The 13,718-nt window shown below is 43.8% G+C and overlaps 1 protein-coding gene across 1 annotated transcript in view; it reads right to left on the minus strand.

Annotated features, from left to right (window-relative positions):
- Positions 1–13,718, minus strand: part of LOC109901194 (glutamate receptor ionotropic, kainate 2) — a gene marked incomplete at its 5' end in the record, with an annotated part of 156,119 nt that overhangs the window by 18,904 nt on the left and 123,497 nt on the right. The window contains one exon of the mRNA XM_031836208.1: positions 9,723–9,948. Coding sequence (XP_031692068.1) covers positions 9,723–9,948 — 226 coding nt within the window. The remainder of the gene's footprint in view (positions 1–9,722; positions 9,949–13,718) is intronic.

Below are 13,718 nucleotides of genomic sequence, written 5' to 3' on the forward strand. Positions count from 1 at the left end.
TCGGTTAGCTGCTCAGATAGCAGATGTTTAAAGTTGGTGAGGGAAATAAAAGTCTCCAACTTCAGCGATTTTTGCAATTCGTTCCAGTCACAGGCAGCAGAGAACTGGAAGGAAAGGCGGCCAAATGAGGTGTTGGCTTTAGGGATGATCAGTGAGATACACCTGCTGGAGCGCGTGCTACGAGTGGGTGTTACCATCGTGACTTGTAGATGACCTGGAGCCAGTGGGTCTGGCGACGAATATGTAGCGAGGGCCAGCCGACTAGAGCATACAGGTCGCAGTGGTGGGTGGTATAAGGTGCTTTAGCAACAAAACGGATAGCACTGTGATAAACTGCATCTAGTTTGCTGAGTAGAGTACTGGAAGCTATTTTGTAGATGACATCGCCGAAGTCGAGGATCGGTAGGATAGTCAGTTTTACTAGGGTAAGTTTAGTAGATGACATCGCCGTAGTCGAGGATCGGTAGGATAGTCAGTTTTACTAGGGTAAGTTTGGCAGCGTGAGTGAAGGAGGATTTGTTGCAAAATAGAAAGCTGACTCTAGATTTGATTTTGGATTGGAGATGTTTGATATGAGTCTGGAAGGAGAGTTTACAGTCTAGCCAGACACCTAGGTACTTATAGATGTTCACATATTCTAGGTCTGAACCGTCCAGGGTGGTGATGCGAGTCGGGCGTGCGGGTGCAGGCAGCGAACGGTTGAAAAGCATGCATTTGGTTTTACTAGTGTTTAAGAGCAGTTGGAGGCCACGGAAGGATTGTTGTATGGCATTGAAGCTAGTTTGGAGGTTAGATAGCACAGTGTCCAAGCAAGGGCCAGAAGTAAACAGAACGGTGTCGTCTGCGTAGAGGTGGATCAGGGAATCGCCCGCAGCAAGAGCAACATCATTGATATATACAGAGAAAAGAGTCGGCCCGAGAATTGAACCCTGTGGTACCCCCATAGAGACTGCCAGAGGACACTGAACTCTGTCTGCAAAGTAGTTGGTGAACCAGGCAAGGCAGTCATTAGAAAAACCGAGGCTACTGAGTCTGCCGATAAGAATATGGTGATTGACAGAGTCGAAAGCCTTGGCCAGGTCGATGAAGACGGCTGCACAGAAGCTCGTCAAAGGTAATGAATGTTTTATATTTTATTTCTGCGTTTTGTGTAGCGCCGGCTATGCTAATTATTTTGTTTATGTCCCCTTTGGGTATTTCGGGGTGTTGCATGCTATCAGATAATAGCTTCTCATGCTTTCGCCGAAAAGCATTTTAAAAATCTGACTTGTTGGCTAGATTCACAACGAGTGTAGCTTTAATTCAGTACCTTGCATGTGTGTTTTAATGAAAGTTTGAGTTTTAGCGAGTACTATTAGCATTTGGCGCATTTCCATTTCCTGTTGGCTAGGTGGGATGCAGACGTCTCACTTATCCCTAAGAGGGATACAAGCCTCCGTTTAACTTGGCTTTTGAAGACCTTAGATAGGCAGGGCAGGATGGATATAGGTCTGTAACAGTTTGGGTCCAGGGTGTCTCCCCCTTTGAAGAGGAGGATGACCGCGGCAGCTTTCCAATCCTTGGGGATATCAGACGATACGAAAGAGAGGTTGAACAGGCTGGTAATAGGGGTTGCGACAATAGCGGCGGATAGTTTCAGAAAGAGAGGGTCCAGATTGTCAAGCCCAGCTAATTTGTATGGGTCCAGGTTTTGCAGCTCATTCAGAACATCTGCTATCTGGATTTGGGTAAAGGAGAAGCTGGGGAGGCTTGGGCGAGTAGCTGCGGGGGGGGGGGGAGCTGTTGGCCGATGTTGGAGTAGCCAGGAGGAAGGCATGGCCAGCCGTTGAGAAATGCTTGTTTAAGTTTTCGATTATCATGGATTTATCGGTAGTGACCATGTTACCTAGCCTCAGTGCAGTGGGCAGCTGGGAGGAGGTGCTTTTGTTCTCCATGGACTTTAGATTGTCCCAGAACCTTTTGGAGTTAGAGCTACAAGATGCAAATTTCTGCTTGAAAAAGCTGGCCTTTGCTTTCCTGACTGACTGCGTGTATTGGTTCCTGACTTCCCTGAACAGTTGCATATCGCGGGGACTATTCGATGCTATTGCAGTCCGCCACAGGATGTTTTTGTGCTGGTCGAGGGCAGTCAGGTCTGGAGTGAACCAAGGGCTATATCTGTTCTTCGTTCTACATTTTTTGAACAGAGCATGCTTATCTAAGATGGTGAGGAAGTTACTTTTAAAGAATGACTAGGCATCCTCAACTGACGGGATGAGGTCAATATCCTTCCAGGATACTTGGGCCAGGTCGATTAGAAAGGCCTGCTCGCATAAATGTTTTAGGGAGCGTTTGACAGTGATGAGGGGTGGTCGTTTGACCGCGGACCCGTAGTGGATACAGGCAATGAGGCAGTGATCGCCGATATCCTGATTGAAGACAGCGGAGGTGTATTTGGAGGGTTCCTTGATGATTTGTGTGAGATTGAGGGCATCTAGCTTAGATTGTAGGACTGCCGGGGTGTTAAGGATATCCCAGTTTAGGTCACTTAACAGAATAAACTCTGAAGCTAGATGGGCGGCGATCAATTCACAAATGGTGTCCAGGGCACAGCTGGGAGCTGAGGGGGGTCAGTAGCAGGTGGCAACAGTGAGAGACTTATTTCTGGAGAGATTCATTAAAACAATTAGTAGTTCGAACTGTTTGGGTATGGACCTGGAAAGTATGGCATTACATTGCAGGCTATCTCTGCAGTAGAATGAAACTCCTCCCCCTTTGGCAGTTCTATCTTGACGGAAAATGTTATAGTTGGGTATGGAAATCTCTGAATTTTTGGTGGCCTTCCTAAGCCAGGATTCAGACACGGCAAAGACATCAGGGTTAGCAGAGTGTGCTAAAGCAGTGAGTAAAACAAACTTAGGGAGGAGGCTTCTGATGTTGGCATGCATGAAACCAAGGCTTTTTCGATCACAGAAGTCAACAAATGAGGGTGCCTGGGGACATGCAGGGCCTGGGTTTAACTCCACATCACCTGAAGAACAGAGGAGGAGTAGTTTGAGGGTGCAGCTAAAGGCTATCAAAACTGGTCGCCTAGAGCGTTGGGGACAAAGAATAAAAGGAGCAGATTTCTGGGCATGGTAGAATATATTCAGGGCATAATGTGCAGACAGGGGTATGGTGGGGTGCGGGTACAGCGGAGGTAAGCCCAGGAACTGGGTGATGATAAGAGAGGTTGTATCTCTGGCCATGCTGGTTATAAGGTCACCGCATGTGTGGGAGGTGGGACAAAGGAGGTATCAGAGGTATGAAGAGTGGAACTAGGAGCTCCAATGTAAACTAAAATAATGATACCTAACCTGAACAACAGTATACAAGTCATAATGACATTTGAGAGAGACATACAGCGAGGCATAAAGTAATCACAGTTGTTGATTGGGAGAGCTAGCTAAAACAAAAGGTGAGACAACAACAGCTAATCAGCTAACACAACAACAGCAGGTAAAATGGCGATGATTAGGCAGAGAGGGTCGGATTAACTACACACAGAGCCTGAGTTCACGGCTGAGGCCGACAGATAAAAAAATTTATAAACAGAATGGAGTACCGTGATTAATGGACAGTCCAGCAGGCATCAGCTATGTAGCCAAGTGATCATAGTGTCCAGGGGGCAGCAGTAGATGGAACAGGGAAGAGGCCACTACGCTAGCATGCGGGCGACACAGCGTTTAAAGTTAGTAGCCCGGGGCTAGTAGGAGCGTCTGCTCCGACGGAGTCCGGTTGAAGGCACAGCGGATGGAGTATTTTTCGGCAGACCAGTCGTGGTGGTGCGGCGGCGCGCCGTGTCGACAGAGAATCCAAGCTAGATGGCGAAAGAGGTATTGTAGAATTTAGTTTGCTAGCCGGGAGATGCGCCTGGCTCACGGCTAACTGGTGCTAGCTTCGTGGCGGTGGCGTTAGCCACTATAGCCAATCGGTAGCACCGGTGATCCGGTGACAAGGTCCAGAGCTTACAGCAAGGATCCGGTGGAGTATTGGGCTCTAGCCGTGTATGAGTGGGGTTTGGGTGAACAGCTAAGTAGGCCGGGAGGTGGGCCTCAGGGATAGCTTCGGTACTAGGTGCCACGGTGGGTGCAAGCTAGCTGTGAAGATCAGAAGTAGTGGTCCAGGGATTATGGCAGGAATCCAGCGTTGTTGTGGAGAGACAGTCCGATACTGGTAGACTGACGAGTATTATCCAGGCTAAAAACTGCTACACCATCTTGGAACCAAAAGTGTCTCTTGCGTCTCTCTCCTCTCTCTCCAGTCTCTCTCGTGCGTCTCTCTCTCTCTCCTCTCTCACATCTCTCTCCTCTCTCACGTCTCTCTCCTCTCTCGCGTCTCTCTCTCCTCTCTCGCGTCTCTCTCTCCTCTCTCTCGCGCGTCTCTCACGTCTCTCACGTCTCTCTCTCCTCTTTCTCTCGCATCTCTCTCTTTCTCGCGCGTCTCTCGCGTCTCTCTCTCTCGCGCGCCTCTCTCTCTCGCACGCCTCTCTCTTGCACCTCTCTCTCTCTCGCGCCCCTCTCTCTCTCTCGCGCCCCTCTCTCTCTAGCGCCCCTCTCTCTCTCTTGCCCCTCTCTCTCTCGCCCCTCTCTCTCGCGCCCCCCCCTGTCTCTCTCTCTTTCTCTCTCTCTCTCTCTCTGATATACAGGACTAGGACAGCAAGGTCGCTGCCCAAACAGAAGGCAGGTCACGCCCTCAGAGATATCCCATTTCCCAGCATCCCATTCAGGTCTTACAGAGATGTTCTCTGTCATTTATGATCCGGAGCTAAACGATCCATGGGGGAACCATCGCGACAACTTCCCCGCACTGCACGGCAGGAAACGCCAACCTGCTGACATGCAAAATATGCACTTCCCTAATACTGTAAGTGATTAAGAAGGCCTAATGAAACACAATGAACATGATAGCAAAGAGAGAGAGCAAGAGAGAGGGAGAGAGAGAGAGACAGAGGGAGAGAAAGAGGGAAATAGAAAGTAAGAGAGAAGGGGACCAGAGAGAGGGATAGGGAGGGGAGAGAGAGACGGAGAGAGAGATAGACGAGGGAAGGAGGGCAGAGACAGAGCCTCCTGAGATTATGGACGTATAGAGCAGAGGAAGTAACAGTTTAATCACAAGCGGCCGAGTGGCGCGAGTCGCATAAACAAACTTGTGACAGATGTTTGATACTCTACTGTGCATGACTACACTTAATGACCTCTCCAGGGAGGACGTCCATACACACACATTAAAGGCTGAGCGGGGAGATCTATCCCCATAGGTATAATAGGACTACAGTCACTATGGGGCTTCACTCTCTAATGTGGACACACAGCTACACAGCTCCTGTGTCCCTCCCCCCTTCCACTCCACCTTATGTAGGCCAACAACAATCCCCTTTAGATACAACTTCACAATGGTCCTACTTTCATCTGTTCTCATCTAATATCTATCAGCAGCTACCAGATGTATATACTTCGCTCTGGTCTACTCTTCTCTTCTATGGCTAAATGTTATACTCGGAATTAACCGCCGTTGCCAATGCAGTAAATATCCCATTAGAGTTAGAGAGGGATAACATCTGGACGTCCGTGCTAACTAACACTAACTCTGTCCATTACAGTGCAGACTTGGGGAGCGGCTGCCAGAGGGACTCAGAACCAAATACACCCAGGTACTAATGCAGGCAGACAAGTCCTCTCTGTTAAAGTCAATGAGATATATGCTAAATGGCCAGGCTGTATGGGAATACAGGACACATATGGTAACGGCTACTAAAAGGGTAGGATTAGCAATTTAAATGCCTTGTTCTCTGCTCCGTGTGAATGGGCCACAAGGGAGTGATGATGCTAAACATCCTTTTTCAGCACAGACCGACGATCTGTGCGATACACAACCTAAACCTTTGCCTGACACACACACACACACACACCCATTCCTGCATTGTTCCTCGCAAACACATCCCAACCAATGCAGCATATTCCATTCCATTTTCGCCAACACCCTGGTCACACATAACAAATATTGTTATAGGACAAATCACTCAGGAAACACAATCACACAGAGAAAACACACCCTCTGTGCTGCTCTCTCATACAGTCACTTAGTGAATGGCCCTGTGCTTTCTGACGAGAAATACGGCAAACATACACAAATGGAGCAAATAGCCACTGATGTTATAAAGGACAGAATTATCCATCCTCTTAGGGAAACGGGACACACCGTGTTGTATTCTCTAAAGGCATGTGTCCTGCTGCATATTGAACAATGTGTTAGACAACAAGCTAAATAACAGGGAGACTGTTACACCAAAACCTTTTAGAGTTCATTTACTTGGTGTATAAAAGCCACAATTCTTCAGTGTCCCAAACATAGAAAGACAGACAACCTCCACCTCCTAGTCTCCCCAAATAAATGACAGTGGACACGAGAAACCCCAGCAACCTTTGCATGCAGGTCATTGTGTTAAGTTATCTTGTAGGGACGCCCCAGAGCGATCTTCCCCTTATAACGTAGGTGCTTACAAGGAGTTTTTCCATTTCATTTGTGGCAGCCGTTGCCGGGAGCTGCATGTGTAACAGGATTAAGACAATCTGCTGCTGAGCTCCATAATCAAATCCTGCACCTCCGCACACAACGTGTAAACCAGCGTGCCACCGCCCAACACCCTCTCCATTAATTTATATATTTCTTTACAGTTACAGAAGTCGGAAGTTTACATATACCTTAGCCGAATAAATTTTAACTCAGTTTTGCACAATTCCTGACATTTCATCCCAGTAAAAATCGCTGTCTTAATTCAGTTAGGATCACCACTTTATTTTAAGAATGTGAAATGTCAGAATAATAGTAGAGAGAATGACTTATTTCAGCTTTTATTTCTTTCATCACATTCCCAGTGGGTCAGAAGTTTACATACACTCAATTAGTATTTGGTAGCATTGCCTTAAAATTGTTTAACTTGGGTCAAATGTATCAGGTAGCCTTCCACAAACTTCCCACAATAAGTTGGGTGAATTTTGGCCCATTCCTCCTGGCAGAGCTGGTATAACTGAGTCAGGTTTGTAGGCCTCCTTGCTTACACCCATTTTTTCAGTTCTGCCTACAAATTCTCTATAGGATTGAGGTCAGGGCTTTGTGATGGCCACTCCATTACCTTGACTTTGTTGTCCTTCAGCCATTTTGCCACAACTTTGGAAGTATGCTTGGGGTCATTGTTCATTTGGAAGACCCATTTGCGACCAAGCTTTAACTTCCTGACTGATGTCTTGAGATGGTGCTTCAATATATCCACATAATTTTCCTCCTCATGATGCCATATGTTCTGTGAAGCACATCAGACCCTCCTGCAGAAAAGCACCCCCACAACACCCCCGTGCTTCATGGTTGGGATGGTGTTCTTCAGCTTGCAAGCCTCCCCCTTTTTACTTTTGTACCTGTTTCCTCCAGCATCTTTACAAGGTCCTTTGCTGTTGTTCTGGGATTGATTTGCACTTTTCGCACCGAAGTACGTTCATTTCTAGGAGAGAGAACGCGACTCCTTCCAGAGCAGTATAATGTCTTCGTGTTCCCATGGTGTTTATACTTCCATACTATTGTTTGTACAGATGAACGTGGCACCTACAGGCGTTTGGAAATTGCTCCCAAGGATGAACCAGAATTGTGAAGGTCTACAATTTATTTTCTGAGGTCTTAGCTGATTTCTTTTGATTTTCCCATGATGTCAAGCAAAAGGGAGGCCTTGAAATACATCCACAGGTACACCTCCAATTGACTCAAATAGTGTCAATTAGCCTATCAGAAGCTTCTAAAGCCATGACATCATTTTCTGGAGTTTTCTGTGCTGTTTAAAGGCACAGTCAACTTAGTGTATGTAAACTTCTCACCCACTGGAATTGTGATACAGTGAATTATAAGTGAAATAATCTGCCTGTAAACAATTGTTGGAAAAATGACTTGTGTCATGCACAAAGTAGATGTCCTAACCGACTTGCCAAAACTATAGTTTGTTAACAAGAAATGTTAATGACTCCAACCTATGTGTATGGAAACTTTCGACTTCAACTGTATGTCAGATATTTCTCCTCTCCATTCTTTCATCGGCTGCTTGGCCCCTTAGGGTCCATGGGTGCTCTCACACACTCTCTCTCACACACACATACACATACACACACATACACACACATACACCTCATTAGTGCACGGAAGTCATTCTGTTTGAAAAGTCAGAGAGAGCAAATCTGATATTTGATATTGATCATTGTACTACAGTGTTGATGAAGCTAGCACACAAGCATTTCACTGCACATTTTATACCTGCTGTAAACTGTGTATGTGACCAATGCAGTTTGATTTGATTTGACCTATACAGCATTTTCCTGTTATAGATTAGTGTGCTGGATTGTTGAGTAACTTTATTGAATAATATGAATGCCTTATACACGTAGTATGTTTGCTGTGTTATTAAATGATAAACATGCTATAGAGTAGTGGGCTGTGTTATTAAATGATAAACATGCTATAGAGTAGTGGGCTGTGTTATTAAATGATAAACATGATATATCGTAGTGGGCTGTGTTATTAAATGATAAACATGCTATAGCATAGTGGGCTGTGTTATTAAATGATAAACATGATATAGTGTAGTGGGCTGTGTTATTAAATTATAAACATTATTATTATTATTCGACCATGCTGGTCATTTATGAACATTTGAACATCTTGGCCATGTTCTGTTATAATCTCCACCTGGCACAGCCAGAAGAGGACTGGCCACCCCACATAGCCTGGTTCCTCTCTAGGTTTCTTCCTAGGTTTTGGCCTTTCTAGGGAGTTTTTCCTAGCCACCGTGCTTCTACACCTGCATTGCTTGCTGTTTGGGGTTTTAGGCTGGGTTTCTGTACAGCACTTTGAGATATCAGCTGATTTACGAAGGGCTATATAAATACATTTGATTTGATTTGATTTGATCTGAAACATGCTATAGCGTAGTGGGCTGTGCTATTAAATGATAAACATGCTATAGTGTAGTGGGCTGTGTTATTAAATGACAAACATGCTATAGCATAGTGGGCTGTGTTATTAAATGATAAACATGATATAGCATACTGGGCTGTGTTATTAAATGATAAACATGCTATAGCATAGTGGGCTGTGTTATTAAATGATAAACATGCTATCGCGTAGTGGGCTGTGTTATTAAATGATAAACATGCTATAGCGTAGTGGGCTGTGTTATTAAATGATAAACATGCTATAGCGTAGTGGGCTGTGTTATTAACTGATAAACATGATATAGCGTAGCAGGCTGTGTTATGAAATGATAAACATGCTATAGCGTAGCAGGCTGTGTTATTGAATGATAAACATGCTATAGCATAGTGGGCTGTGTAATTAAATGATAAACATGATATAGCGTAGCAGGCTGTGTTATGAAATGATAAACATGCTATAGCGTGGTGGGCTGTGTTATTAAATGATAAACATGCTATAGCGTAGTGGGCTGTGTTATTAAACAGCATAATAAACCTTATCTTAATGCAGGGTGCTATGATACTGAATGTTATTGCATGGGTCATGTCTCAGGGTTATGGATAATGTACTGTGGGTGGGAGTATGGCTCAGTCTTTTGTCCTAACTGTCGAAATAGGCAAGAGTAGTTGCAGAAATTGTGCTTGAGAAGTAGGTATATGTGTGTGTTGTACTATGTTGAGGGGAGGACATACCCATGGGGGTTCCTACGCCGTAGGCTTTGGAGTCGATGAGACCCCCGATCTGGGTAAGGTTGCAGTTGCGCTGGGTGACAAACTCGATGGTGGTGGACTCCATGAGGAAGGCGTAGTCCGAGGTGAGAACTCGATGGATCCCTTCGTCAATATCTTTCACCATCACAGAGTGCCTCCGACTGCTCATAAACTCCCACATCTTGTCGTAAGTGGAGATCTTGGTTTTCTACACAGCAAGGAAGAAACAGAGAGAATGATGACTGTTAGGCTATGATTCAATAATGTCATAAAAGGAGTTGGAGGAGAGTCAGTCTTGATAGTGATATTGCTGGTGCGTTTATTGTGTATAACAGACATTTATACAGGAGTACCGATGCACAAACAAACTCTAAATCAATCAAAACACAATGTTATTTATTTGAGGTTTGTTTCAAAAGCTAGATATATCATGGTGAATTTATAAATATTATCTCCTATCAAATGATGTGCCTGTGAGGTTGAACAAATTGGAATGAGCTCAGAAGGAAAGTATTTAATCAGTGCAGATATAAAAAAATACGATCATCAATTTGTGAGAGACCTTGCTCTAAAATATAGATTCTCCAATGACACTGTGGTTGGCAGACAGACAAACACACACAGACAAGCACAGACACACAGACAAGCACAGACACACAGACAAGCACAGACACACAGACAAGCACAGACACACAGACAAGCACAGACACACAGACAAGCAGAGACACACAGACAAGCAGAGACACACAGACAAGCACAGACACACAGACAAGCACAGACACACAGACAAGCACAGACACACAGACAAGCACAGACACACAGACAAGCACAGACACACAGACAAGCAGAGAGAGGTTAAATATAACACTCATTTAAACACCAGGCATGTTTTCATTCCTATCAAAGCCTGGAACACAATTTACATGCAATTATTTTTAAATGTCATTAGGAAAACATGTAATTTACTGTTGAGACACTTTCTTGTGTTGCTTTTCTCCCTCATTTAATCATTATCTCGTACTGAGCAGACAGAGAGAGAGACACAGAGAGATGTAGAGAGACAGAGAGAGACACAGAGAGACATAGAGAGATACAGACAAAGCAATAGAGTAGAACATGCTTATGACTGTAACCACCCTCACAAAATGGCAATCTAAAGAATATCTAATAATTACAGCTCTACAGCGATACAGCAATTATGAACTATACAGCAAAAGTACATACTGAACACCTCAACAGAAAGTATTAATATGAACCTATTATGTGTAGTATAAGTTGTTAGTAGTAGTAGTAGTAGTAGTATTAGTAGTACCAGTAGAATGATAATAGCATTAGGATTATCAATCAATTCTATTTCTGTAGTTAGTTAATATCATTGTGTATCAGTAGGAGCAGTAGTATTGTCAGCAGTAGTAGTCTTTCTCCAGCTGTAAAGTCAGTGAAGACTCAGGGGTGTGTGTGATACTCTCCCAGGGCCCAGAGATTTGAAGGCATTTTTGAAGGCATTTGAAACCTAATTAAGTCACATCGTCCAAGGTCCCACCTGCCATTATTGTGTGTAATGACTTTTTGTGGCTGGTCGATATTTTAGATCAACTGGGTGATTTGCAAAGTGCCTATCAGAATCTTTTGGAGTCACCCTTGACAAATCAGGCGATTGAGCATGCAAGCTACAGACTGCTGATAAGGCAGGGGCACTGGCTCTGAATACATGGACGGGGAGGCAGATAACCACATAGTTAGCTAACATTAACTCACACAGGATAGTACAGAGGTGGGCTTTCCTCAGAACCACCGGCGACTACAAAAGACCTGCACTGATCACACAAAGCTAATGAGATATTTGGAAGAAGACTAACAGGTATCGAAATCATTGAAGTTTGACTGGGTCACAAATAGCTGTTAAATTGGAATGTATTCAGTGAGAGAGCATTTGCAGAGCTCATATTGGAAAAGTTGGTGTATTTATATTTGTGAGAATGTAACTTAAATAGATATGAAATATATAGAGTTTTTATAGAATTAAATATTCGAGTTTTAGTTTTGGACTTTTCTCTCCTTTGCCTCTCCTCTCCTCAACCTGTCTGTTTTTTAAATGAGGGTTTCATCTCTTCTTATCTGGCCACTCTGTTTTCAGAATCACACATTCCTCTCGGTGGAGACGTGCGTTTCCATGTCTCGGCTGGGCGCCGGGGATGATTAGAACACTGCTCTGCCTAACCCTTTGATCATGCTGAAGTGGCTGAAGATTAGCACCGCTACAATCTAACGTTACTCCGGGATCCAGATCTGTTCAAAAGGCTGAAATAATCATTCACTGTGCTATGCAATGCACTCCCAAACAGAATCATCATCATTGTTCCCAGAAAAACGAGTCTCTCTCTCTTTTTCCATCTCTCTCACACACAATACCTCCTCCTTTAGCGTGAGATTCGAACTCAAGTGCTGAATGAGGGAACGGCACGCAGTCGAGTCTGAACCACCACTGAATTATCGGAGATGAGAAGGAGAGAACAGGCGGTAAAACCATTGTCAATCATGACAAGGCTGTGATGGTGACTGCCAATGAGGTATCTTACCATTAGTGCTTAAGTGAATAATCATTGCTAAAGTGAGGTGAATATGGGTTTCGAGTGAGATGTGTGATTTTGCAGTTCTGGTTCAGATCAGAGTTGTCTGGGGGATTCTGTTGCCTATAGTAACACAAGAGGAAAAAGAAACGGCTGGCATACTCTTCTCTTTGTTTTGGAGAATGACAGGGTAAAGAAAAGACTCAGAGAACTAAGTTCCAAACTAAACACGAATCAGACAGTTATATAATACAAAACATTGGAACATACCTACAAATAAACAGCTAATTGCTCTCTATTCAAAACTCCAAAAAGTCCCGTTAGGAGTCGTCTTGGTCAGCAAGGTATAAAACGTATCAATCATGCAGTAGAAAACAAGAACTGTGGTGCCCCAATTTCGGGCCAACATCTGCTGAGTCATCGCAACAACAATTCAAACCAAAAGTGGGCACTAAGAAAACAAAACTACAAAGTAATCATAATTATCCCAATGCTCTAACATGAAACACAACCATGTACATTCATCCCTGAATTATGCCATATCAGTAACCCTTTACTTGACACCCATCATCATAACACGTCATGACACGGTCAAAACCATGGCATAATGTGTCATAACAGCTGACACAACTTGTCATAACCTGCCATAATATGGTCATAACACTGTCATGACCCATATATTTAGACCTGTTTGTGCCATGTACTGTGTTATTTTATGACTGGTTATGGCATCCACATAAGAGTGTCAAAACCCACAAAACCTACCACAGTAGTTATTTGTCAACAGTATGTTTACGTTATATAACATTTACTGAAATTGATCATTGTAGTTAAATTATCATTGTAATTGTGTACACATTGATGTCAGACATGCACCTATCCGTAATTATATAATTCAGAAGAAAAACATTATTTTCTGAACTTTTCTGAACCCCCACCCGCCCCACTTTCCATCACTGACATTGCTGATAACTACTTTATTGAGGAGAAGTGTACTTACTATGCCTGTAATATGTGGTTGTCCCCCCTAGCTATCTTAAGATGAATGCACAAACTGAAAGTCGCTCTGGATAAGAGCATCTGCTAAATTACTAAAATGTTAAATGTACCCCATTGGTCTATTGCTGATGACTGGGATGAATGCAGGAGCAAATTTTAAGAGCAGGACAAGACAACTTATTTTTGACTGACGACTGACATAAAGGCAGGCATGGACGTGATAGGCCTATCTGGTTTATATGATTATGATGTTCATAATGCTTCATGACAGAGTCATAAAGTGTATTGTCTTAGTCCATGTAAAGTGACACAGGATGGTCATAATGCTTCTTGACAGAGTCATAAAGTTTATTGTCTTAGTCCATGTAAAGTGACACAGGATGGTCATAATGCTTCTTGACAGAGTCAT

Source organism: Oncorhynchus kisutch, linkage group LG2, assembly GCF_002021735.2.
Source record: "Oncorhynchus kisutch isolate 150728-3 linkage group LG2, Okis_V2, whole genome shotgun sequence".
NCBI lineage: Eukaryota > Metazoa > Chordata > Actinopteri > Salmoniformes > Salmonidae > Oncorhynchus > Oncorhynchus kisutch.